Source organism: Leptopilina heterotoma, unplaced genomic scaffold (assembly GCF_015476425.1).
Source record: "Leptopilina heterotoma isolate Lh14 unplaced genomic scaffold, ASM1547642v1 Lhet_97, whole genome shotgun sequence".
Classification (NCBI taxonomy): Eukaryota; Metazoa; Arthropoda; class Insecta; order Hymenoptera; family Figitidae; genus Leptopilina; species Leptopilina heterotoma.
In genome coordinates this window covers 1,119,009-1,145,535 of record NW_025111203.1, presented here as the reverse complement: position 1 = coordinate 1,145,535, position 26,527 = coordinate 1,119,009, and the positions used below count along the sequence as shown (strand labels likewise).

General features: G+C 21.9%; 1 protein-coding gene across 1 annotated transcript; it reads right to left on the bottom strand.

Annotated features, from left to right (window-relative positions):
* Nucleotides 1–372: 372 nt before the first annotated feature.
* LOC122512317 (peroxisome assembly factor 2) lies at nt 373–25,529 on the bottom strand. Its single transcript, XM_043628080.1, has 6 exons — nt 25,023–25,529; nt 16,124–16,591; nt 5,408–5,634; nt 4,727–5,138; nt 4,149–4,448; nt 373–1,028 (listed from the first exon to the last, which is right to left on the bottom strand). Exons 1-6 carry the CDS (start codon nt 25,453–25,455, stop codon nt 421–423), a joined length of 2,448 nt encoding a protein of 815 aa, XP_043484015.1. The 5' UTR covers nt 25,456–25,529; the 3' UTR covers nt 373–420.
* Nucleotides 25,530–26,527: the final 998 nt, after the last annotated feature.

Here is a 26,527-nt window from a genome sequence, read left to right as displayed (position 1 = left end):
AAAGCAATTCAATTATTTTCAAATTCTTTTATTAATACTTTGCAGGAATTCAATGATTTTTAGTACATTAATTTTAAAATTGAAAACATTTAATAAGAAAAATTATATATTTAAAATATTAAGGAAACAAAATAACAAACAGCAGCTAACTTCAAACTTCGAACATATTACCGGAATACAACGGTTGTTAATATAGATAGATTAAAATATACATGAGAGAAGTATAAAAGGATCAAGATCAAGGGATTGATCAAGAAACTTAAAAACCACCACGATAAGGTTTGTAAAATTATATGAGTCAATTTGGAAGCTATGATTAATCTGGAAAACTATGATTGAAACAGGTGTTTATATTCAAACAAATATTCCAAATTTTTTTTTTGTTATAATTATTTTTATTAAAAAAATACATTAAAAACTTTATTTTGTTTTGTCCCGTAATTTTTCATACTTTTTTAACTCCGACAAACTAACAGAAGGCGTTAGGTCACGAGCTGCAGTCATAAGATCATCCAATTCCACTACAATTTCATCGTGTATTGAAGTTTTAGTATAATTTGATTCCATTGCTTTATTTTCAGTAGATGATATTTTTGTGAGACTTTTCCGTACCGCTAGAAGCCAAGCACTAGAGCAAACGGAGTATAAATCAGCCCCAGTTAAATTAGAGGGGAGTTCATCAACCAATGCTTCTAATTCCTTTCCCTTATTTTTCAAATTGAACTTCCTCGTCAGGGCTTGTAAGACGCTAATTTGTGAATTCTTGTCAGAGTAAATTCCCACGTATAACATTTTGTCAAATCTTCCAGGTCTCAATAAAGCTGGATCGATGAGGTCAGGTCTGTTTGTTGCACCAATGATAAAAATGTTATTTGAACTTTCTAAACCGTCCATTTCTGCTAGAAGCTGAGAAACAACTCTGTCCATAACTCCACCGCTGTCACCACTTTGACCTCTGTTTGGTGCTAATGAGTCCAATTCGTCGAAGAAGATGATGCATGGTGCAGCAGCTCTGGCTCGTTCGAATACTACAACGAAGGAATAAAGATATTTATTATTGCAATATTCATTATTATTTTTGCAGGAAACGGATATTTTCTCATTGTTAGTGAATAATATGAAAACTAACAAAATTTTTGTCAGTAAAATCAGGGAAATGTCAGGGAAAAAAATTTGTTGTCAGGGAAATTTAGAAAATTGAGATTTTTTCGACTTATTTTCAAAAATTGAGACTAAATTTTTGTTGAAAACACCAAAAAAAATTAAATTTTGGAGAAATTACAAATAATTGCCGAAATTCAATTATTTCAAATTATCTTCAATTATTTTCAAAGAAAAGAATAAAATTCAACTATGTTCAAAATTTAAAAAAAAATCTCGTAAAAATCCCAATCATCTTTATAAATAACAAAATTCTTCTTTAAAGTTCAATTATTTTCATAAATGTCAAAAAAATTCTTGCCCTAATTTCAATTATTTTCAAAAATAAAATGCACTTTTCTAAATTCAATGATTTTCAATATCTACTATTTTAATAAAATTTCCCAAAAAGAATTCAATTATTTAAATAAAATTGTATGTAAACATTTAATTATTTTCATAAATAATAAAAATTTCACAGGAATTTAATTTTCATTAATAATAAATTTTTTTTAAGAAATTCAATTATTATTTTCATAAAAAATAATTTAAAATTCTAGAAAATAAGAATTTAATTAAAATGATGAAAATAATTTTGATGAAGTTACAGTAACAATATTCTTATAATATAAAATAATGATTTTATCTCTTAGTCATCTTTAATTATTAGAAAACATGAAGAAATCGATCACTCCGAGTCGAAGACTCGGAGCAATCGATGTCTTCATGTTTTCTAACAATACTTTTATGAGTTGTTTAATTTAAAAAAAAGATTTGAATTTGAAATTTTTGAATGTCTTAATTTCTGTGGAAAATCATGTTCCAAAAATAAGATAAAAAATATGAATTTTGCAAATATTTTTCTTCTTTTTCTACAACAAAATAATAATTTTGTTAAAAAAAATTGTGATTTTTAAACAAAGATAATGCAAAATAAATAAATTTTCTATTTCTTAATCACAATTGTTTAACAATTTTCTAATTTTCCTTAGAAGTAAAGAACAAAAATCTGCATAATTTCAAATTGACAAAACATAATATTTCACAAAATTTTAGTCTTTTAATGAAAAGAAGTGAAAAAAATGCTGAAAATTTCTATTCGTCATTACAATTTTAAATTAATTATAAAATAAAAATAATTATAACATAATAATAATTACTCTTGAAAATAATTGAATTTGTGCAATAATTTCTAACTTTTCCAAAATTCAATTTTTTTATCGTGTTTTTAACTTAAAATTCTTCTATAAATGCATTATTTTTTAGTAATTTTTGAAAAAGTTCCTTGAGAATTTTCATATTTATTTGTTTACAAAACAAATTTACAAAAATTTAAATAATTCGTGAATTCTTCAATTAAATTTATATTAGAAAATAAAACCTTTAAATAATTTCACAATATAATCCGCAATAAACTTTCTTAAAAAAATTAAGTCCACAGAATTGTTAGTTAAATACGTATGAAAAATTCTGATTTTCAAAGATTTTAATTTGAAACCTTTTCAAAATTTAATTATTTCTAAAAATTTAAGCTTTTATGCTTTTAATATTCAATTATAATAATCTAAAATTTTAACTCAAATCTATTTTTAAATTAATTTTGATTTGAAAATTTAAATTCCACTAGAATTCAATTATTTAAATACAAAAAAAAAACAATTTATCGAATAATTGCATGTTTCTTAAAACTGAATTCTCATAAAGAATTTTATCAATAAATTTTTAAATAATTTAATACTTTTGACGAATTTTAATAAAATTTTAATAATATTTTTAAGAATAATTCCATTTTTCGAGGAATTCGATTAAAATTCTATTAAAAATAATTGAAATTCCGCAATGAGTTTCATTATTTATGAAAATAATTGAATTCCTAAAAAGAATTTTATTATTTACGAAATTAATTGAATCACTGTAAAAATTTTATTATTTACGAAAATAATTGAATGATTGCTAAAAAGTTTGTAAATAATTGAATTTCTGTAAAATTTTTATTATTTTATGAAAATAATAATTAAAGGTTTGCGTAGAATTTTATTAAATTTTTTTTTAAATAATTGAATTCTATTGGAAAATTTTATTAGAATAGTAGATACTTAATAAAAATCATTGAATTGAGGATAATTTTTGAAAATAATTAAAATTTTGCCAAGAATTTTATTATAATTTTTGAAAATAATTGAATTTCGGAGAAAAATTTTATTATTTCTAAAAATAATTGAAATTTTGACAAGAATTTAAAAAAAATTTTAAACATAACTGAACTTTTGCGAAGAATTTTATTGCTTTTGAACAAAATTGAATTTCTGCAATCAATTTGTAGTTTTTCTAAAATTCACCAAATTATATCGTACAATTTACGAACTTTTCATCTTTTCTCAATTAAATTAAAGACTTTACGGACCTTTTTTCAAAACACGGACTTTTATGGACTTAATTTTTTGTTTGTACTAACTAATTTTAATTCTAAAAAATGTTTACTATTTTAAAAAAATTATTGATATTAATTTTTTTTCTTTGTTGCGCCAAGTTTTGAAATCAGGTACAAATTATAAAAATTTATAAAATAGAAAATCAATAAACTTTTTTTCTTTATTTTTAATGAAAAATTTGAATGTCTTTAAAAAATTGTCATTGAGAAAGAGAAATTATGCCATTTTCTTGCCTTCTTTCAAAAAAAAAAAATATAAAATCTTGTAATAATAATAATTGAAAAATCAAGATCATGCAAATTTTTTTCATTTTTTTTCATAAAAAAAATTAAAGTTTTGTAACAAAATTTTGTTTGACAAAATCAAAAATATATATTTTTTTTTATTTATTTCTAAAAAAATTTCAAAAATTATTTAACAAAATATTAAATATTATTTTAGAAAAAGGTAAAAAAAAATTTGAATAATTTCTTTTTTTAATTTTTCAATCCCTAAAAGTTCTTAGAAATGTTTTTCAACCCTGGATGTTGACACCGAATGTGAATAGTTGATACAATAAGCTATTAATTTTCTTACCTTGGCGTACATTTTTTTCACTCTGACCGACATACATATTCAATAATTCAGGCCCCTTAATGGAGAAGAAATGAAGTTGACATTCAGTGGCAACAGCTTTGGCAAGGAGGGTCTTGCCAGTTCCAGGTGGACCGTACAGAAGTAAACCCGACTGACCTATTTCAACATTATACAATAAGGGCAACTCAATTCTTTTTATAATTTCATGTTTTAAATCTCCAATGCCTCCAATGTCCTTCCAATAGACTTTTGGTACGTGTGGAGTGCCTATACGGTCGGAAATTATAGATTGCATATATTCTGAAACAAAATAATTTCATAAACTTCACTGCTTTATAGTTATTGGAATTTAAATGCATAATTTCACAAGACCACCTTTTGGAGTATGCTCGCTTATTTAAACAAAACTGTTATTATTTAATTAATTAAGCTTTTTAAAGCTTCTTAAAAATTATTTTAAAAAACGTGTTTTGTAAAAGCGTTCCAAAAATTATTTTAAAAAACGTGTTATGTAAAAACACGCTTTTTTGTTCAAAAAAGTGGTAAATTTGTCTTAATATCGATTTATTAACTCTTACCATATGCATTATTAAAATCCTCCTCTGAAAGAACAGCAGACTGATCACTTGTTTGTGGCAATGTGTTTCTATTGTACTTTGTTTTTACAGCATGTAATATTAAAGCTTCAAAATCTGCCAAAACAAAGTCTGAGCAAAGACCTACAATTTTTTGTAAATCCGATTTATTAACAATTCCTTTAATTTGCAACAAATAGGACAATATCTCTGATCTTTGATTTTGACTTAGATGACTTAAAGTAATCTTTTCCAAAAATAGTCGTTTCAATTTCACCGGAAGATCTGAGTTTTCACATGTCGCTATTACGATAAGGGGATAATTCAAGTTTGCATCGAACACTTTCTTTATTTCTTTCTCGAAAGCAGAAATAATTCTCTCATCTTTTTTCCCCTCTGCATTTATTCCAAATATCTATATTATAAAAAGAATTAATATAATCGCTAAATCCAATAAATTTTTAAAAATTCATCCGCCATTTCGAATTTTGAAAAACGGATTTCATATTCGTAATCAGCGACCTCAAAAACCTCCGAGTAACAAGTTTCAAAAGCATCCGATAAATTTTTAAAAAATTCTTCCGCCATTTTGAATTTTCAAACAATTTTCGTAGCTTAGAACAAATGAAGGTAATGATGAAAATTAAAAAAAATGTGATAATTTCTTATTAGGTACTACTCTACCTGAATGTTGCGGAAGCATAAAATACATGGAAGACAGTGTTCTGCATTAGATATCGCTATTCGGAGTTTTGCTTCAGTTTGTACAGAAGTTAAGGTCTGTATCTCTCTAAAGTCTATATCATATAAATGCAAGCCCAATTGCCGTGAGGCAATTTGCACTAATTTAAATTTCCCACTTCCTTCTGAGCCTTCTATCAGAAACATTGGATTCACGTTTATCCGCACATCTATAAACAAAATTTTTTTTAATTTTTAATTTAAAATAATTAATTATATAATTAAGTTTCGAAAACAAGTACGTAATTTTTTGTTAAATAACCGTAAATTTAAATGTAAATAAATAATAAAAATTTGTATTTAGAAAAATAGCAAAATATAATTGTTGTTAACTTATAATATTTATAAAAATGAAATAAATTCTTATTATTATACATGTTATTTGACACATTCCCATTTCCTTGAGTATACTTCATTTTTATGCAAGTAAATATAAAAAAAGGAAAAGAAGAAAATTTTTTGTTTGCAGAAATAAGACATTTATTTGTTTAAAAAGTAAATAATTTGTTTATAATAAATTTAATTGTTTATGGTAATAAATTTTTAAAGCTTTTGAAAGAAGGTACATATGATATATAAACATTTTAACTTTAAAACATGCGGAAAATGAAAACATTCACTACTTTAAATTTGTTAATAGTTGAAATAAAAAAATTACTTTTAAAAATTTGTAAAAAATGTTTTTTGAAAAAATTCAAAAAATTCTAATTAAAATTCAATAAAACAATTTAATTATTTTCACAAAAATTTTCATAAATAAAACAATTTTCCCAGAAATTCAATTATTTAAAACAGAATTTTCTTAATATTTTTCGAAAAAATCAATTATTTATAAACAGATTTTTATAAAATTCTTCGCAAGAATTCAATTATTTTTATAAATAATAAAATTCTTCTCAAGAATTCAAATATTTTTAAAAATTATAATAATAATCGTTGTAATTTCAATAAATAAAAAAATTTTCACAGGAATTCAATTATTCAAAACAGAATTTTTCTAATAATTGTCAAACAAAATCAATTCTTCACAACAATATTTTATCGCAGGAATTCAAATATTTTTCAAATTTTAATAATAATCGTCGTCGGAATTCAATTACTTTTATAAATTGTAAACCTGATCGCAAAATTTCAATTATTTTTAATACAGTTTTAAATTTATTTCGCAAAAAATGCAATTATTCTTAAAAATTTGAATAATATTCTTCGAAAAAATTCAATTATTTAAAAAAATTTGATATAATTTGTTTCTTAGAGTGTCATAATTATTTTCAAGTTATTTTCAGTTACATTTCTTGAATGAATTTAATTATTATCAAAAATTGTAATGCAATTCTTCGTAAAAATTCAATTATTTAAAAAAATGTTGATAGAGTTCTTTATAAGAATTCAAAAAGAAATATTCAATAAATTGTTCAATAAATAATTTATTTTTGTATTTAAATAATTGAATTCTCGTAGAACTTTCTAATAAGAATTGATTTAGAATTGAATAAAATAAAATGATTAAAGTTTTGAATAATTTTTTTTTAAATTTCAAGAAAAAAATTATTGAATTTTAAAAGAAATTTTTAAAAATAGTTAAATTTCAAAAATGCGTTACATTGAAATCATTTGAAATATTTAAATTCCTGTAGACAAAATAAATAGGTATTTAAATATTTATTGTAAAAAATTATTCTATTTTTGAATGCAATTAAGAAATTATAAAAAAAATGAGTCAAGTTTAATTTTTCGATAGCTTCTTTTTTTTATACTACCTATTTTCTTCTCGCGAGAATTCAATTATTTTCATAAATAAAAAAATTCTTCGCAGGAAATTTAAATATTTTTAATATAATTTTAATAAAATTTCTCTAAAGAATTCATTCTGGAAAGAAATAATAATTTCTAGAAATCTTAATAAAATGTAATGTAAAAATTAAATTGTTGCAAATTCAAAATTAAAAAATTTTCCATAAAATTATATTTTTTTAAACGAGAATATTATTTGTGAATATTAAAAACAAGTTCCAAAATGATTTTAGAATTTTTTCGTCTATTTGCAAAAGAAGGCAAAGTTTTTGGATTTATTTTTAAAAAATGCGAATTATTGCATCTTTTTCCAAAAAAATTGCAACAAAATACAATTTTTTCGGTATATAAAATACAAATTACTTTGATTTTTATTTAAAAGTTATTATAAAATGATTTTTGATAAAATTTAAAATGGAGAAAAAGGGTTGCCTATTTGAGAAAGAATTTTTCTTTTCTTTTTACATTTGCAAAAAGAAATAGAACTCAATATTTCTAGCCGTGAAGTTAAATAAAACTTCATAAAGTAAAAATGTTAGAATTTTGAATTAAAATGTTGAAATGAAAATTTTTTTGTAAAAATTTGAGTTGCTAAGTATAGGTGTGTGAAAAAAAATTGAGAATTTATTTGTTATGAAACTTTTTGATGTGTTCTCAAATAGAACATGAAAAATAATTTCTAGAGAAAGAATAATTTAGAATTGATATATACGCATTGGAAATAATGGAAAAGTTTTATTATACGATTCTTCCATAGAGTGGCATAAATATGTAATGAACGGTCTTTGAGCTTCAAGAGAGTTAAAATTACTTTTAGTTTCCAAAATTTCTATCTATTTTCCTCATAAAATAATTTTTTCTTCCTTATACGAAACATTCATGGGAATTATTTATCAGAACAATATTCATTATGTGGAAAAATTATTTTATTCCTTATTACTCTTGTAACATTAAATTCAGTCCAAAAGGAGTAATCTATTGAGAAGGATATTTGTGTGTTTCGACATTGTTCTATTCAACGGTGAGTAAACAATTTTACAAATGTTTATATTTTTTAATGTAAAGTTTATTTGTTTTTGTTCTTTGTTAATAAGGATGACAGGAAATTTGTGCTTAAGCCAAAAGATATAAAAAACAGGGTTGCCACATGTTTTTTTTTTTAAATTATATGTACCTAATAATTATTTCAAGAGTTTTAACGCAATTCTTCGAAAGAATTTAATTATTTTGATAAATATGCAAAATTTTTTCCAGAAATTCTATTATTTTCAGGAATTTAAATAAAATTCTTTGTAAAATTCATTACAAGAATTCATGAATATATGAAGATATTCATCACAAGAATTCAATTACTTTCACAAATAATAAAAAATTTTACCAGAATATTCAATTATTAAAAAAAATTTTAATAAACCCGATTTCCCTAGGCAATTCGGGTTTTGCCAAGGCCGTTTTAGGCAAAATTTTACATAATAATTGAATATTAAAAGCATTATTTCGTGAATTTTTAGAAATATTTGAATTTTAAAAAGGTTTCGAATTAAAATATTTGAAAATTTGAATTTTTCATATTTTTAACTAACAATTTTGTAGAATTAATTTTTTCGAAAAAATTTTATTGGATTTTTTTAAAAAATTATTTGAAGGTTTGATTTCCTATTATAAATTTAAATGATGAATTTCGACAAATATTAATTATTTAAAAAGAATTTTATAAAATTCGTCGCAGGAATTCAATTATTTAAAAAAAATTTAACAAAGTTCTTTTCAAGAATTCAATTATTTTTAGAAATAGTAAAATTCTCCACCGAAATTCAATTATTTTTATAAACTTGAATAAAATTCATTGGAAGAATTAAATTATTTTCAAAAGTAATAAAATTCTTCGCAGAAATTCAATTATGTTCAAAAATTTAAAAAAAATTCTTGTCAAACTTTTAATTATCTTTATAAACAATAAAATTCTTCAACATTCAATTATTTTAAAAAATTTTTTAAAAATTCTTGTCAAAATTTCAATTATCGTTATAAATAATAAAATTCTTCTTCAAAACTCAATTATTTTTAAAAAGTTGAATAAAATTCTTGTTAAAATTTCACAAGAATTCAATAATTTATAAAATTTTTAATAAATTTTTTTGAAATAATTTAATTATTTTCATAAATAATAAAATTTTTACATGAGTTCAATTATTTAATATAAAAAATTTCATAAAGTTTTTCGAAAAATATCAATTATTTAAAAAGATTTTTATAAAATTCGTCGCATGAATTTAATTATTTAAAAAAAAATTTAACAAAATTCTTTTCAAAGAATTCAATTATTTTTATAAATAATAAAATTCTTCACCGAAATTCAATTTATTTTAGAAAAATTTCAATAACATTTTTGGGAAAATTTTTAATTATTTTCATAAATAATAAAACTCATCGCAGGATTTTAATTAATTTTTGATACAATTTTTTTATTTTAATCAAATTCCTCGATAATGTAATTATTCTTAAAAATTTCATTAAAATTTGTCAAAATAATTGAATTATTTAAAAATCTATTGATAAAATTCTTTATGAGAATTCAATTTTAACAAACATTCAATTATTCAATAAATTATTTATTTTTTAATTTAAATAATTGAATTCTTTTAGAATTTTCTAATAAAAATTGATTTAAAAAAATGAATTACCGAATAATCGATTTATTATTTATGAAAATAATTGAATTATTGCAACGAATTTTATTACAATTTTTTCAAATAATTAAATTTTTTTGAGAAAATTTACTACTTTTTAAAAATAATTAAATTCTTGCGAAGGATATTCTTAGGATTTTTGTGAATAATAAATTTTTTTTGAAAAATTTCATGGTAATTTAAATTATAACAAAACATAAATTGTTGAATTTCAAAAAGGTTTGAATTTGAATGTATTGAAGAATTTTAATTCCCACGGAAAAATAATAATGATTAAATAATTTATTTAAAAAAGAAATTATTGATGTTTTTGAATAATTTTACAATATTAATGAAATTAGTAAATAAATGTAATAGAATATTTTTTTTTATTTTCTAATAATTTTTAGAGTGAATCAGAATATTTTTTAGGGTCAGGAAAAAAGTGAGAATTTTTTCTGGAAATCAGGGAAAAGTCAGGGAAAAATAAAATTAAATATTTGTGACAACCCTGATAATCTTCAAGTGTAAATTTATGAAAATGAAAATTAATAAAAAACTAGCTTCTAAAAAAGTAGGGTAAATGCACTAGTAGTCGGACACTTAAGGATACAATCTTAAATTATGCTTTTTTTCTTGAAATAGCAAATATCTACTGTGTTTATAAGCACATTATTAATTAAAGGAGTTCTTCAGGATTAAAAATCATGTAAATTTGTTACAAATAGTTGAGTATTTAATAAAATATAAACATTTTAATAAAAAATTACGAATGCTTTAGTAGTCGGACACTTTTTCCCCTTGTTTCTATAGTCGGACATCTGTCAGATATTTTGAATTTATAAAAAGAAAAAGATAATTTTTTAATTGCTATCTGCTGGAAAATGGAATTAAAGCATATTAGAAGTTATTAATATAATATTTAAACCCTATACGTTTTAATATTTATGATTAATTATCAACAAAACTTTGTGCCACTCATCGCGCTACTCGAAAATGGTTGTATCTATAGTCGGACACCATGATTTTTAAAGCATTAAATAAAATATTTCTTGTTTCATTATTTTCGAAAATAACACTATTTTAATAAAATATAAACTTCACACATTCGTCTAGTATACTTTTTAAAGCAATTATCACAATGCATTATTATTTATTTGTCAAAAAACACGAAAGTGTCCGACTACTAGTACTGTCCGACTATACCCGCACTTACCCTATATTGAATTTTTTTTTAAAAAGTAATTCTTAGAATTTTTTTCATTATAAATTAAAAAAATTTTTTGAGTATCTAATCATTTTTAGAGTGCATCAGAATAGGCATTCTTTAGGCTCAGGGAAAAAGTGAAAATTTTGTCTGAAAATCAGGGGAAAAAAATAAACTTTTTGTGGCATTTCTGAAGAAACATTATAATTAAACCTTTTTTTCTTTTTTTTCCAGTTTTTGGCTGATGAAATTCCTAAATCAAAAATGATGAACCCAACTAAAGTATTATTAATTTTTTTAATAATAGTAAACTTTAAACAAGTGATATGTTCAACATTGAAGGATTGGCGAGATTTACTGAAAGACTATTTGTCGAAGGACTTGGAGAAATACCAAATAATATTTATTGTCGAAAATGAGACAATTTTACGTGATTTTGATTTAAGTTCAATACTTCCAAATTCACTGAGTCCATCTCTTATGCTCACTTTAGAGAGTATCGAAGAAAAATTATCTCCTGACAATGAATTATTACGAAATCCAGCTGATACGTCCTTCTTTATATTTATATTTGCTTCTGAGATTATCGATTATGAGTCAATTAGTAAATTTTTAGTTGATCTCACAAATCCGCAAATGCGTCCAAAATGTCTTCTAATTCATTTGTCGACAAATAATGATAATAAAAATAATAATAATAATAATTATTATGAAGAATTATTGTACTATTTTTGGACACAACAATTCGCCGACTTCACTTTATTGACTCCGGTTATTTCGCCAAATGCAACGGATAATTTGAATTCTTGGCGAATATCAGAACACGGTCAATTACATAATTACAATATGTTTCACTCGGGTTATAGAAAAGAGTTGATGGAGGGAAAAATAAATTGGTTTCCAGATAAAATGGATAATTTGCATCAACATCCAATGAATATTTCCGGTGTATATCTTAATCATGTTGACTTTAATTCATCGGACTCGACTCTTCTGGAAATAATGGGCGATTTAGTGTTAATTAAAGCTCTCTCAAAAGTGATGAATTTCAAAATTAACTTTACGCAAAAGACGGATTTTTTATCTTACAGAGGTTGTGAGAAGGAAAATTATTATTTTACGGCATTAAAGGATCTGGTGAATAATGAGATTCAAATGATTTCGAATTATATGCTTAAGGCAGGCAGAGGTTGCGATCGTGAACCATTTTTAATCAGTCAAATTATATCTGTCGAATGGATCACTGTCACTGTACCGAGGAATCGAATTGGCGAGAAAATCATCGATATGCAACATTTATTTTACATATTTATTGCCAATATTTGCACCCTCATTGGAATAATGATTCTTGCTTTTGTCTTGAAATTCGATAAGAACACTTGGAATATATTTAACATTTTCTTAGTTATCTTGTCAATGTTTACGCCAAGTCAACCGCAACGTTTCCGTGAGAAAATTGTTTTCGGCTGTCTATTATTAACGTCCGTTGTTTATTCGAATTATTTACATTCAGCATTGACAAATGTCTGCATTCAAAAGGAGTACGAAGTGGAAATTAATTCATTGGAAGATCTTGTTAAATCAAAATTAACGCCAATGATTGAGAAGGGAATGAGGGGATTGGCGAAACAGGCTTTACAAAATAATTCTCTATTCATTGAATTTATGGAGAGAGCAGAACCTTATTCGGATGAATTTACAGTTGAACAATGTTTCCCCTATATGATTGAATTCAAAAATATCTCGTGCTTCGCTGAACTTCGAAATCCGCGATTATTCGAGAGGAATTTTTCAAAAAATTCATCGCGCGTTGATGCGAAAATTGTACCCGAACGTTGGATGCCAAGTTTGGAGATATTCTTCCTTGAGCCCGGTTCAATGTTTGCAAAACGATTCAACAATATTCTTCTACGATTACTTGAAAATGGATTAATTGAAAAATGGAATATTCGCTCAAAATTCAATCTCTATCCGACGGAATTAATTGATCAGCAAGTTGAATCATTCGTTAAATTAATGGATCTTCTGATAATTATTCTAATAGGAGGTTATATCACTTCACTCATTGCTTTTGTTGTCGAAATTATTGTTTATTATTGGAAAAAAAATGAAAAGGTCCTGTTCAAAAGAAGAGTACCAGTGAGGAGAATTAAACGAAAAAATATTTTCTCACAATTCATGTTTTCTATGAAGAAAAAAAAATTGAGAGTTCAATTTCAAAAAATCAAATTAAATAAATTCAAATTTTTATCGTTTGAAAATTGTCAAACCAAAACTATTCTTCTTCATCTACTCAATCGATGTTTTAACAAAGAATAATTAATATTTCGAAAAGGAAATATTTATTTATTTATTTACAAAGGAAAAATTCAATTCCGGAATAAAATTAATCATTTCAAATTGCTGTGTAAATTTTTCAACAAAAACTGTAATAAGAGAGAAGAAGAATTTTAATAAAATTTCACAAAAGAATTTAATTATTTAAAAAATATTTTCAGGCTTCCTACTCGATAATTAATTTTTAAAAAGTATTAAAAAGTAGCTTAAAAACAAAAAAGGTAGCTATCGAAAAATTAAACTTGAAGACTAAATTTTTTTATAATTTCTTAATTACATAAATAGAATAATTTTTTAAAATAAATATTTAAATACCTATTTATTTTGTCAACAGGACTTAAAATACTTCAAATCATTTCAATGCAATGGATTTTTGAAATTTAACTATTTCTAAAAATTACAAAATTAATTCTTTCAAAATTCAATCATTTCTTTTGTTGAAATTTTATTTATAAATTAAATTATTTAAAACTTTAATCATTTTATTTTATTAAATTCTAAATCAATTCTTATTAGAAAGTTCTCCAAGAATTCAATTATTTAAATACAAAAATAAATTATTGAATAATTGAATATTTCTTAAATTTTGAATTATTATAAAGAGCTTGATCAACATTTTTTTGAATAACTGAATTTTGACGAAAAATTGCATTAAAATGTTTGATAATAATTAAATTCATTCAAATTGAAAATAAATTGAAAATAATTATTACACTCTAAGAAACAAATTATATCAAATTTTTTTAAATAATTGAATTTTTTCGAAGAATTTTATTCAAATTTTTAAGAATAATTGCGTTTTTAGAGGAATTAATTTTAAATTATATTACAAATAATTGAAATCCTGCGATTTGTTTTACTTTTTATGAAAATAATTGAATATTTGTCACTGAACTTTATAATAAAGTTTTTAAAATATTTGCATTCTTGAGAAGAATTTAAAAAAAATCTTTTTAAAAAAATGATTTTTTCCAAAAAATTTTATGAAAATTGTGTTTCAAATAATTGTATTTCTTTGAAAATTGTATATTATTTATAAAAATAATTGAATTCTTTTAAAAAATTTTATTAAAATTTTTAAAAATAATTGAATTTCTGAGAGAAAAATTTTGTGAAGAATTAATTTTGTTCGAAAATTATTAGGAAAATTCAGTTTTAAATAATTGAATTCCTGTGAAAATTTGTTTATTTATAAAAGTAATTGAATGTTTGCGAAGAATTTTATAAACGTTTTTTTTAAATTATTCAATTCTTTTGTAAAATTTTTTATTAAAATACCTAGTAGATATTAAAAATCATTGAATTACGAAAAATTTGTGAAAATAATTGAATTGTTTTAAAGAATTTTATTGAAATTTTGTGCATTTTTTTGAATAACTATTAAAATTTTTTAAAATAGTTTTTTATTTCAACGGTTAACAAATTTAAAGTAGTGTAAATTCTCAAACATGGAAAAAAGTAGCTTTTAGTGTTATAAATACAAAAAAGTATCCAAATAGTAGCAAATCGTAAAAAAAAAGTAGTAATTAGTAGGTTTTAGTAGATGAGTGCAAGTCCTGTATTTTAATAAAATTCTTTGCAAAAACTAATAGAATTATTTACATAAATAATAAAAATTTTACAAGAAAGCAATTTATTATTTTTAATAATTTTTATAAAATTTGTTTAGAAGAATAAATTTATTTTCAATAGAATTGTAACTATTTTCCTAAAAATAATTCAATTATTTTCAATATTCTTAATTAAATTTTTTTTTAAATTCTATTATTTAAAAAAATGTTAATTAAATTCTTCGCAAGCATTCAAGTATTTTCACAAATAATGAAATTTTTCATAGGAATTCAATTATTTAAAAAATATAATAATTAAATAAATTTTGATAAAATTTGTTTATAAAAATTAATTCATTTTCAATACAATTATAATTATTTTCCTCAAAAAAATTTGATTATTTTCTAAATTCTTAATAAAAAATTCTTCGAAAAAAATGTGCAATTAATTGAACATTTTGTCAAATTTAATTGAAGTAAATTTTATATTGTAAAGAAATTTATTTTTTGACTTTTAAAAATTATTTTTAAACCTAATATTTTCTTTTTGAAGAATTCAAAATTAAAATTTGGAAAATAATTTAAGTTAAAAAAACTGAGAATTTGAAGTTATTATCAGAATAAGAAAAGAAAATAAATATTTTTTATGGAAATCGAGAAAAATTCTGGGAAATACTGAATAAAATTTTTGTGAATCGACTGAAACGAGATTTTTAGTCGTTAAATTTATTTTTTCGATAGCTACATTTTACTACTTTTTTTAGTTTGAAAGCTATTTTTTGATAATTTTTTAAAAGTATAATTATCGAGTGCTAAGTCTGTAAATTATAAAATTATCTATTTGTTCATTAACATTGTTAATAATATTTTAAATAAATTGCATTGTATTTATTATTTGTCTGGTGGTCATACTAGACTAATTTTAGTTGGCTTCGATCATGTGTAATGGAAAAATAAAAAAATAAACATGACTTTTTTTCAAAAATATTCTAATTTGTTAATTTTGAGTATAACAAAAAATATGAACATTTCATGAAAAATAAAACACTAATTACAAAACTAGTAAAAAAATGAGAATTAATTTTTTACTTTATGCTCTTACCTTTTTGTAAAAAAGGAAAAATCGAAGTTTTCAAATGACGCAGAGATTCTTCAAGACATGGCGGACATTCTGAGTACATATTGTCTAATTTCCAATTATTTACATTGAACTGTTGAAAGTTAAAATTCATCGTTGGCAAATAGTGTTGAATGGCATTTTCTAAAATAAGTGTTGTTTTTTCTCGCATCACATAAAAACCATGAAAACTTTCCTTTAAATTTTGACTCTTTATATCTCTGACTTTAAAGTAAATTTTTGTATCACTAGACAGAGTCGTTGAATAATAACAGTCAGCACAGTATTCCTTTATCTGTACACTAAATATGTCTTGAGAACGTAAATATCGAGGTGTAGAAAAGTAGTTTTTTAATAAGGAGTCAATACAATCAATAGGACACTCATAAGCATTCGCAATTTGAGATATTATCACTTCTGTTGCAAATATCAAATTTTTTTCAACAGTAGAATCTGAAAATATTTATAAAGTATGCAGCAGCCTTAAAATATTTTATTATTATTTAGATAAATAAATAAATTAGCCAAATTATACTTCTTATTAGCAGTTTTGATGGAAAAATTTCTCAACTTAACGATGGTAAATATTTTTTTTAGTTATTTAGACCCTTGTCCACTCAATTTATCATTTGTGGCATTCCAGGAGAAATTTACTACTTTTCGGAGCACCCTCACCGATTTCTTTAAGACTTGGTAGCATTACATTTGTTGGTCTAAAGTTTCAGAAAATCAATTTTTTAAGTAAAATCAATTGTCAGGGTTGCCACTCTTTTGCTCGTTTCAAATTCCCTGACTTTTCCAGGTTTTCCAGGTTAAAAAACGGAATTTTTCCAGGTTTTTAAAACTACATTTATATTTTACAAAATTGTTAATTCTAACCTTTTTGAAATTAAACATAAAATTGTTATAAAACATGAAAATATCGATCACTCCGAGTCTTCGACTCGGAGCAAACGATATCTTCATGTTTTATAATAATTAAAAATTACCGACTGATAAAATCATCATTTTATACCTATTATAAGAATATTGTTACTGCAACTTATTCAAAATTACTTTCATTATTTTAATTCAATTATTGTTTTCCACAATTTTTAACTAAAATTCTTCTTTATAAAGTGTAAATTAATTATTATTAATAATTTCTGAAAAATTTCTTTCAACATTTTCAAATCCTTTTGTTTACAATTCAATTTTACGAAATTACATCAATTATTCAGGTATTCGGATTTGAGACCTGCTTTTCAAAACTCAATCATTATTATCCAAAGTTTTAACTGAAATTCATATTTCAATCAATTATTATTAGAAAATTCTACAAAAATTCAATTATTTAAATACAAAAAAAAATAATTTATTGAAGAATTGAATGTTTTTTAAAATTCAACTCTCCTTCAAAGAATTTTATCAACAAATTTTTAAATAGGTAATTAAAATTCTTTTGACGAATTTCAATAAAATTTTGAAGAACAATTTCATTTTTCGAAAAATTAGATTAAAAATGTATTAAAAATAATTGAATCTCTGTAAAAAAAAATTTATTGAATTGAGAAAAGTTTTTGAAAATAATTGAAATTTTGTCAAGAATTTTATTAAAATTTTTGAAAATAATTGAAATATTGCCAAGAATTTTATTAAAATTTTTGAAAATAATTGAACTTTAGAGAAAAATTTTAATATTTATAAAAATAATTGAAATTTGACTATAAATTTTATTAAACTTTTGACCATAATTGAATTTCTGCTAAGAATTTTATTACTTTTGAAAATAATTGAATTCTTGAGAAGAATTTTTTAATAATATTTCTTTTTAAATACCTAATTATTTTTAATACAAAAATAAATAATTTATTGAATAATTGAATGTTTCTCAAAATTGTATTCTCATAAAAAATTTTATTAACAAATTTTCAAATAATTGAATTCTTTTGACGAATTTTAATAAAATTTTTAAGTATAATTACATTTTTCGAGGAATTCGATTGAAATTGTATCAAAAATAATTGAAATTCTGCAATGAGTTTTATTATCTATGTAAATAATAATTATATCCCTGTAAAAAATTGTATTAAATATATTTATAAAAATAATTGAATCTCTGTAAACATAAATTGAATATTTTTGAAAATAATAGAATTATTGCGAAGAAATTTATAAAAAATTTTTTTAAATAATTCATTTCTTTTGGGAAAATTTTATTAAAATATTAGATATTGAAAATCATTTACTGAAGGAGAATTTTTGAAAAAAATTGAATTTGTTAAAAAGGATTTCATTAAAATTTTTGAAAATAATTGAATTTTGGAGAAAAATTTTAATATTTATAAAGGTAATTGAAATTTTGGCGATAAATTTTTTAAACTTTTGACCATAATTGAATTTTTGCGAAGAATTTTATTACTTTTGAAAATAATTGAATTTCTTTGATGAATTTTAATAAAATTTTTAAGAATAATTATATATTTTTCGGGAAATTCCATTAAAATTGTATTAAAAATAATTGAAATTTTGCCATGAGTTTTATTATTTATGAAAATAATTGTAAATCTATAAATTTTTATTATTTATAAAAATCATTGAATTATTGCGAAGAAAAATTGTAAAGGCAACTCTTTTAAAATTGAATTAAGAAAATTGATTTAAAGAAAAATTAAATTTCAAGAATAAGCACAATAACTTTAGAAAACAATAATTTTCCATGATTCCAATCAAAATTCCCTGACTTTTCCAGGTTTTTTTAAGGTTTATAAAAATTCCATGGACATTTCCAGGTTTTCCAGGTTGCGTGACAACCCTGCAAATTGTTTATTTAAAAGTTATAACAATTGCTCAAAATTGTTTAAATGCCCATATCTTTTAAACGGTTCAAGATAATTGAGTTTACTTTTTTCCTAAAAATTCATAAATAAGACGAGACGCTTCAAAAATGTTATCAACATTTTTTTCTTATTTTGTTAATTAAAAAAGTTATTTAAATAAATAAAATTAACTTTTGAGCCGTAATTCAAAATTAAATGACTTAGGAACCAAAAAATTCCTTGTTTTGCACACTTTTATACTACGAAGAAGAAAAGTTGTTGGAGTTTTTCAATCACTTATAATTTAAACAATGATTCGCTACGTCACGTCCGTCTGTCCCAGAATGATGCGCGTAAACCGCATATAATATATATTTGACATATTTGACAAGCGTGGAAAAATTGAGGTTATGTTTAATCAAAACAACGCATTTCAATCTTTTTAAAGTTTTTAGCAGTCATGGAAAAAAAAAATAAATCAGGATATCATTGTTGTAATCTGTTTTTGAAGCATTCGGCATGGAAGAAAGGAAAATTATTCCCTATTAGTAAACAGATACGTACATGGTACCCTTTAGTAAAGGCTCAAGATTTACTTTGCAATCCTTGTAGAACTCATTTACGGAAGCGCTCATGCGCAAACCCTAGCAAGTGTGCTTGCCTACCGCTCTGAGCATCTCGAAGCAGCTCGGCATGTGTGCATATAGGCACACCTGCACGTGTGCTTTGAATGTTTTGATTCTCATCATTTTTCATAAATTAATAAAAACTAAGTGCCTTATTTAATTAAACTGTTAACAATAATTATAAATATTGCTTAAAGTAATAAATAAAATATATTTTATTGAAAAGCGCTTAATTTAATTTATTTCACTGATTTTTTTTCAAAAAAATTTACATAACCTCAATATAATTTAATATTTACTTTATGTTAAAAGCAAGAACTTTATTTTGTTTTAAGATAATTCTATAACATTTTTGTTGAAAGTATATAATATATAATTATAATAAAATTTAAAAAATTTAATTTTATTTGTTATGAAAATATTTATTTATTTTATTTATTTTTTTTTTATTATTTTATTTTATTATTTATTAATATTTATTTTATTTATTTATTATCCATTCATCATAGCTTTTTTCACTTTATTGTCAATTACAAAAATGCATTGCTTTTCCTCTTTGTATTCTATTTTTATTTTTTCCTTCGCAAACTCCATCTAAAATTGTGTCGCATGTTATAGTATTATAATTTTTTTTTGATAATAAATATTTTCATAACAAATAAAATTAAATTTTTTAAATTTCATTATAACTATATTATATACTTTGAACAATAATGTTATAGAATTATCTTAAAACAAAATAAAGTTCTTGCTTTTAACATAAAGTAGATGTTAAATTATATTGAGGTTATGTAAATTTTTTTGAAAAAAAATCAGTGAAATAAATTAAATTAAGCGCTTTTCAATAAAATATATTTTATTTATTACTTTAAGCAATATTTATAATTATTGTTAACAGTTTAATTAAATAAGGCACTTAGTTTTTATTAATTTATGAAAAATGATGAGAATCAAAACATTCAAAGCACACGTGCAGGTGTGCCTATATGCACACATGCCGAGCTGCTTCGAGATGCTCAGAGCGGTAGGCAAGCACACTTGCTAGGGTTTGCGCATGAGTACGGAAGCGCCTATACGCCACTGTAACCGAATCGCGTATGTGTGCATAAAGTAAGGTACAAATACAAGAATTGCGTGCGAGGGACCCCCTTAGGCTAGCTGAAATTCCCTAGAATAGAATTAATTGCGAGCGAGCCTACCCCTTAGGCTAGCTAAAATTCGTTAAAATTAAACGACTGTGTGAAAAGGAGGTTATGTTTTCTTTCCTGAAACATTAATTAAAATTAATTTTTTTAAACATTTCTTTTTCACAAATTGAAAAAAAGAAATCTTGTGAGGTAATAAGTTAAATTTATTTGGAAAAAAGTAAAATAATTTTGAGGTTAAATTGATAATTGTTAGCTCTGTAAAAAAGTTATGTTTAATTAATTTATTAATAATTTTTCAACTCTTATTAAATAGTTTCTACAATGGTCTGTTTTTTAAAATTCGATTTTGTTTTAACTTACATATTTGTATGTATATATTAAAAAAATATAAATATTTCATGTTTAAAATTTCCCATAAATAACACAACTAATTTTCTTTTTGTAAAATGGATCAGAATAATTGTAGACACATTATCAATTTAACTTCAAAATTATTTTACTTTTTTTCCAAATAAATTTAACTTATTACCTCACAAGATTTCTTTTTTTCAATTTGTGAAAAAGAAATGTTTAAAAAAATTAATTTTAATTAATGTTTCAGGAAAGAAAACATAACCTCCTTTTCACACAGTCGTTTAATTTTAACGAATTTCAGCTAGCCTAAGGGGTAGGCTCGCTCGCAATTAATTCTATTCTAGGGAATTTCAGCTAGCCTAAGGGGGTCCCTCGCACGCAATTCTTGTATTTGTACCTTACTTTATGCACACATACGGGATTCGGTTACAGTGGCGTATAGGCGCTTCCGTATGATAGGGGTGAAACACAAGTTCAAAAATTTGATGAAAATAATGTTGTCAGTGAAAATCATGCTCAAATATCACAGGTATGTAATTAGTTCATTTTTTATATAAAGTTCAGTCAAGATATCTTCTGCAAAGAGAAAAAATACAAGGGGACTGCTTCTTTCATAAAAAAAATTCCCGATCGTAAAGAAAAAGTCTCAAAAATTATTTTCAATATTTCAATTCAATTATTTTTTAGATACCTATTTTAACTAAAATAAATTCTCTCTAATTTAATTTTTAATTTTGTTTACATTTATTTGTTACTATAATTTTCAATTATTATTATTACTAGAAACAATTTGTGCGTCAATGATGGCGCTAACTTACTGAGTTCTTTTAAAATAAAATTAGCAATTTTAAAAATAATAGAATGGAAAAATCTTGAATACAAATTTTTTTTCATAAAAATAAAATATGAATTGGACTATACTTTTAATAGTATTATAACTATAATAATCATATATTCTGACACAGGGAATTCAGGGAAAAGTCAGGAATTTTTAATTAAAAGTATTGAAAAAAATTAAATTTTTAGAATTGATAACAAAATTCTCAATTTCGGTGTTTTTTTTTGTTTGCCTTATAAATTATGAAATTACCACAAATTCTAATACAAAACCTTCAAATTTTTCTATTTCTGACAATAATTTTTTTTTCAAATGACTTAATTCTTGAAGAACTATAAAAAAATTATTAATTATAAATTATTCAATGAATAATTTTACTTAAATATTTCAGAATTAATTGCATTTTAAAAGATTTGTGTTTACAATTTTCATAAATAGATCAACTTCAAGAGGTTTCAATATGAAATTTTAGAAAATTTCAATTTTCAATTAATTTAATTAAAAATTCTAAAAAACTTAGATTTTTGAAAAATTTAAAAAAATTCAAATTCTAAAATCAGCTAAATTTTTTAATAATTATATTTAATTAATTATTTAAAATAATGAATTTATAGAAGAATTTTAGGTAAAAACACTAAAAAATATTGAATTTTGGAAAAGTTACAAATTATTGCAGAAATTTAATTATTTTCAAAAGTAATAAAATTCTTTGCTGAAGTTCAATTATGATAAAAAATTATAAAAAAAATTCTCGTCAAGATTTAAATTATCTTTATAAATAATAAAACTCTTCTCTGAAATTCAATTATTTTCAAAAGTTTTTTTCAATTCAATGATTTTCAATATCTACTATTTTAATAAAATTTCCCAAAAGAATTCAATAATTTAAAAAAAATTTTGACAAATAATATAAACAATAAAACTCTTCGCAGAATTTCAATTATTTTTAAATATTTTTAATCTAAATTCTCGAAAAATGTGATTATTCGTAAAACTTTTATTAAAATTCGTCAAAAGAATTCAAGTATTTAAAAATTTGATGATAAAATTCTTAATGAGAATTCAATTTTGAAAAACATTGAATTATAAATTATTCGAAAATTTATTAATTTTTGTATTTTTTAAATAATTGAATTGTCGTATAATTTTCTAATAAAAATTGATTTAAAAATGAATTTCAGTTAAAATTTTAGATAATAATAATTGAATATTAAAAGCAATATTTAGAACCAGCAAATGATACGCGCGGAACATGTTATTCAATTTGATAATGTTATGCAAATTACAAAATTTTCTATTTTCAAATATAAATTTTAAAATAATTTTATAATCAAAATTTTAAAAATTCACTTATCAAGTACAAAATTAATTAGGTATTATTGTTTATATTTTTGGAAATTTTAATATAATTCTTCGCAAGAATTCAATTATTTATATATAAATAATAACATTCTTTGGGAGAATTCAATTATTTTTATATAAATAATAACATTCTTTGGAAGAATTCAATTATTTTTATAAATATGTAGTAAAATTTTTTGCAAAAATTCAATTATTTTTAACAAAATTTTAATAAAATTTCACAAAAGAATTCAATTATTGTTATAAATAATAAAATTCAATTTCAACAAGAATTTAAAATTTTCTGAAAATAATTCAATTATTTTCAAAAAAATTTTAAATATGAATATATTCGTCAAAAATTTGAAAGAATTCAATTATTTTCGAAACAACTTTAATTGAATTTGTTGAAAGAATTTAATTATTTTCAAATATTTCTATAAAATTCTTGAAACGAATTAAATTTTTCTAAAAATTTTAATAAATTCTTCGACCAATTAAATTATTTTTATAAATAATAAAACTCATTGTAGAATTTTAATTATTTTTAATACAATATTAATCGAATTCTTCGAAAAATGTAATTATTCTTAAAAATTTTATTAAAATTCGTCGAAAGAATTCAATTATTTAAAAAATTGTTGATAAAATTATGTATAATTGAATTATCGTAGAATTTTCTAATAAAAATTGATTCAAAAATAAATTTTATTTTAATGTTGTAGATAATAATTGAATTTTCTAGAAGTTACTAATAATTGCAATTTTTAGAAATAATTGAATTTTGTAAGGGGTTCAAATTAAAATCTTTGAAAATTTAAATTTTTTGTTCTTTTAATTAAAAATTCTATAAAAATAATTTTTTTCAAAAATCTTAATTGAAATTTTTAAAAATTATTTAAAGTTTTTATTTTCTAATATTTATTTAATTGAAGAGTTTCCGAAAACAAGTGGATTTGAAAATTCTCGAAGAACTTTTTCAAAAATTATTAGAAATTTTTGATTTAAAGAAGAATTTTAGTTAAAAATTCTTGAAAACAATAATCCAATTGAAATGATAAAAATAATTTTGAAGAAGTAACAATAGTTTTATATGTAATATAAAATAATGATTTTATTACTCGGTCATCTTTAATTATTATAAAACATGAAGAAATCGAATCGTAGGTAAATACATAAATGTAACAGAACTTTTTTTGAATAGAATTTTTTCCTTTATCTTATTAAAAATTCAAAAATTTTCAATTGAAATTTATAATTGACAAATAGAATTTATAAACATTTTTATATATTTATTTTTAAAAAACTTTGAATTTTTATTAAAATAATTGTAATTAAGAAATAGTAATGAAGCGGATTATTACTTTATGAAAATTGAAAATTTCTTATAAAAATAATAAGAAAGCATATAAATAAACGAAATGGGTATATTTTTTATTTGTTAATCATAAATTTTTTTAAATTTAATATTATAGTTAATTTTAACGTTTGAAGTACTTGTTTCCGTAAGACCGTGATTTGTTTATAACCTAAGTGAACTTTGACCTTAAGGAAAATACAATTATTACTAGGTTTTAACTTAATATATAAATTATATATTTAATAAAATTCTTTTTATCATCGTAAAGTTAGGAAATTTTTCTTTAAAAACTGATAATAATAAATATAGTTTGGTTTTATTAAATACAAGAAATAATTCTTTGAAAAGTTGCTTAAATTAGTAATCTTCGACCTAAAGTAAAGGACTTAACCTACCCATAAAAAAAGGAAATTACTTACAGGCACAGTACGATGACATTTTACTATCTGTCATTAAAGCATTGTCAATATTAAATTTCATTACATCTGATATGTAAATATTATCCTTTGGAATATTTTCTAAATTAATAATAAGTATTTTGTACCTCTTGGGAGACACAAATGAACACAAGTAGCACCAAGATGCAAATTCTTTACTTTGAGCAACATTGCCAAAAGCACAAGAATTACTGTCTGCATAAAAATTTCTATCTTTACAATATTTAAGAATTGCACGTTGAAATTCATCTTCTTGTATAAAGTTTAACTTTATTTTGAAACGCGATAATCTTATTACTCTTAATGTCACATAATTAACAAAGCACAAAATTAATGATAACGATGGTTTTTTATGGATTAAAATTCGTAATAAGTAATGCATACAAGTGACATCGTCATTTCTTAAATAATGCATTCTAACATTTTTCTTAGTAAACAAATTTTCAAATACTTTTTTCCCTTTAAATCATATCATCATCATTCATTGAGAAAAAATATCGAACAAGGTCGAGTCTCGAAATTACTCGAAGAAGAATCTAAAGGTGTAAGCGCAACTGCTTTTCTGAAATGCATGAGTTAGACAAAGACAGATATTTGCATCCTTTTCTATCTCATGCTTTGCGTTCACGAACTATTGTAGAAACACCATTACATACAAATAAAGTTGTAAACGAACGTTCTTAACCTCAAAAACATACATTTTGATTTTTAGCATACATATTTTGAAAAAATATGCAAATTACAAAATTTTTTATTTTCAAATATAAATTTCAAAATAATTTTATAATCAAAATTTTAAAAATTCACTTATTAAGTAAAATTTTTTGCAAAAATTCAATTATTTTTAACAAAATTTTAATAAAACTTTACGAAAGAATTCAATTATTGTTATAAATAGTAAAATTCAATTTCAATAAGAATTAAAAATTTTCTGAAAATAATTAAATTATTTTCAAATATTTCTATAAAATTCTTCAAAACAATTTAATTTTTTTTTAAATTTTAATAAATTCTTCGATCAATTCGATTATTTTTATAAATAATAGTAAAATTCTTCGCAAGAATTAAATTATTTTGATAAATAATAAAATTAAAATTATTAAAGAAACTATTGTTTTAAAAAAATTCAAAGAAATTCCTCAAAATAATTTAATTAAGATTTTTAAAGCTTTTAATAAAATTCATCACGAGAATTCAATTATTTTCATAAATAAAAAAATTCTTCGAATGAATTCAATTATTCTCTTGAAATTTTTTGATAAGATTCTTTGCAAGAATTCAGGAAACAAAAAAGCAATTAACTTCAAACTGCAAATAAATTACCGGAATAAAACGATTATTAATATCACAGATTTTAGAATTTTTAGAAATAATTAAATTTTGAAATTAAGTTTTTTGAAAAAGTTTAATTTAATTTTTTTAATATTATTTTAAGTTTTTATTTTCAATTATATATTAAATTGAAGAATTTACGAAGAATTGAAATT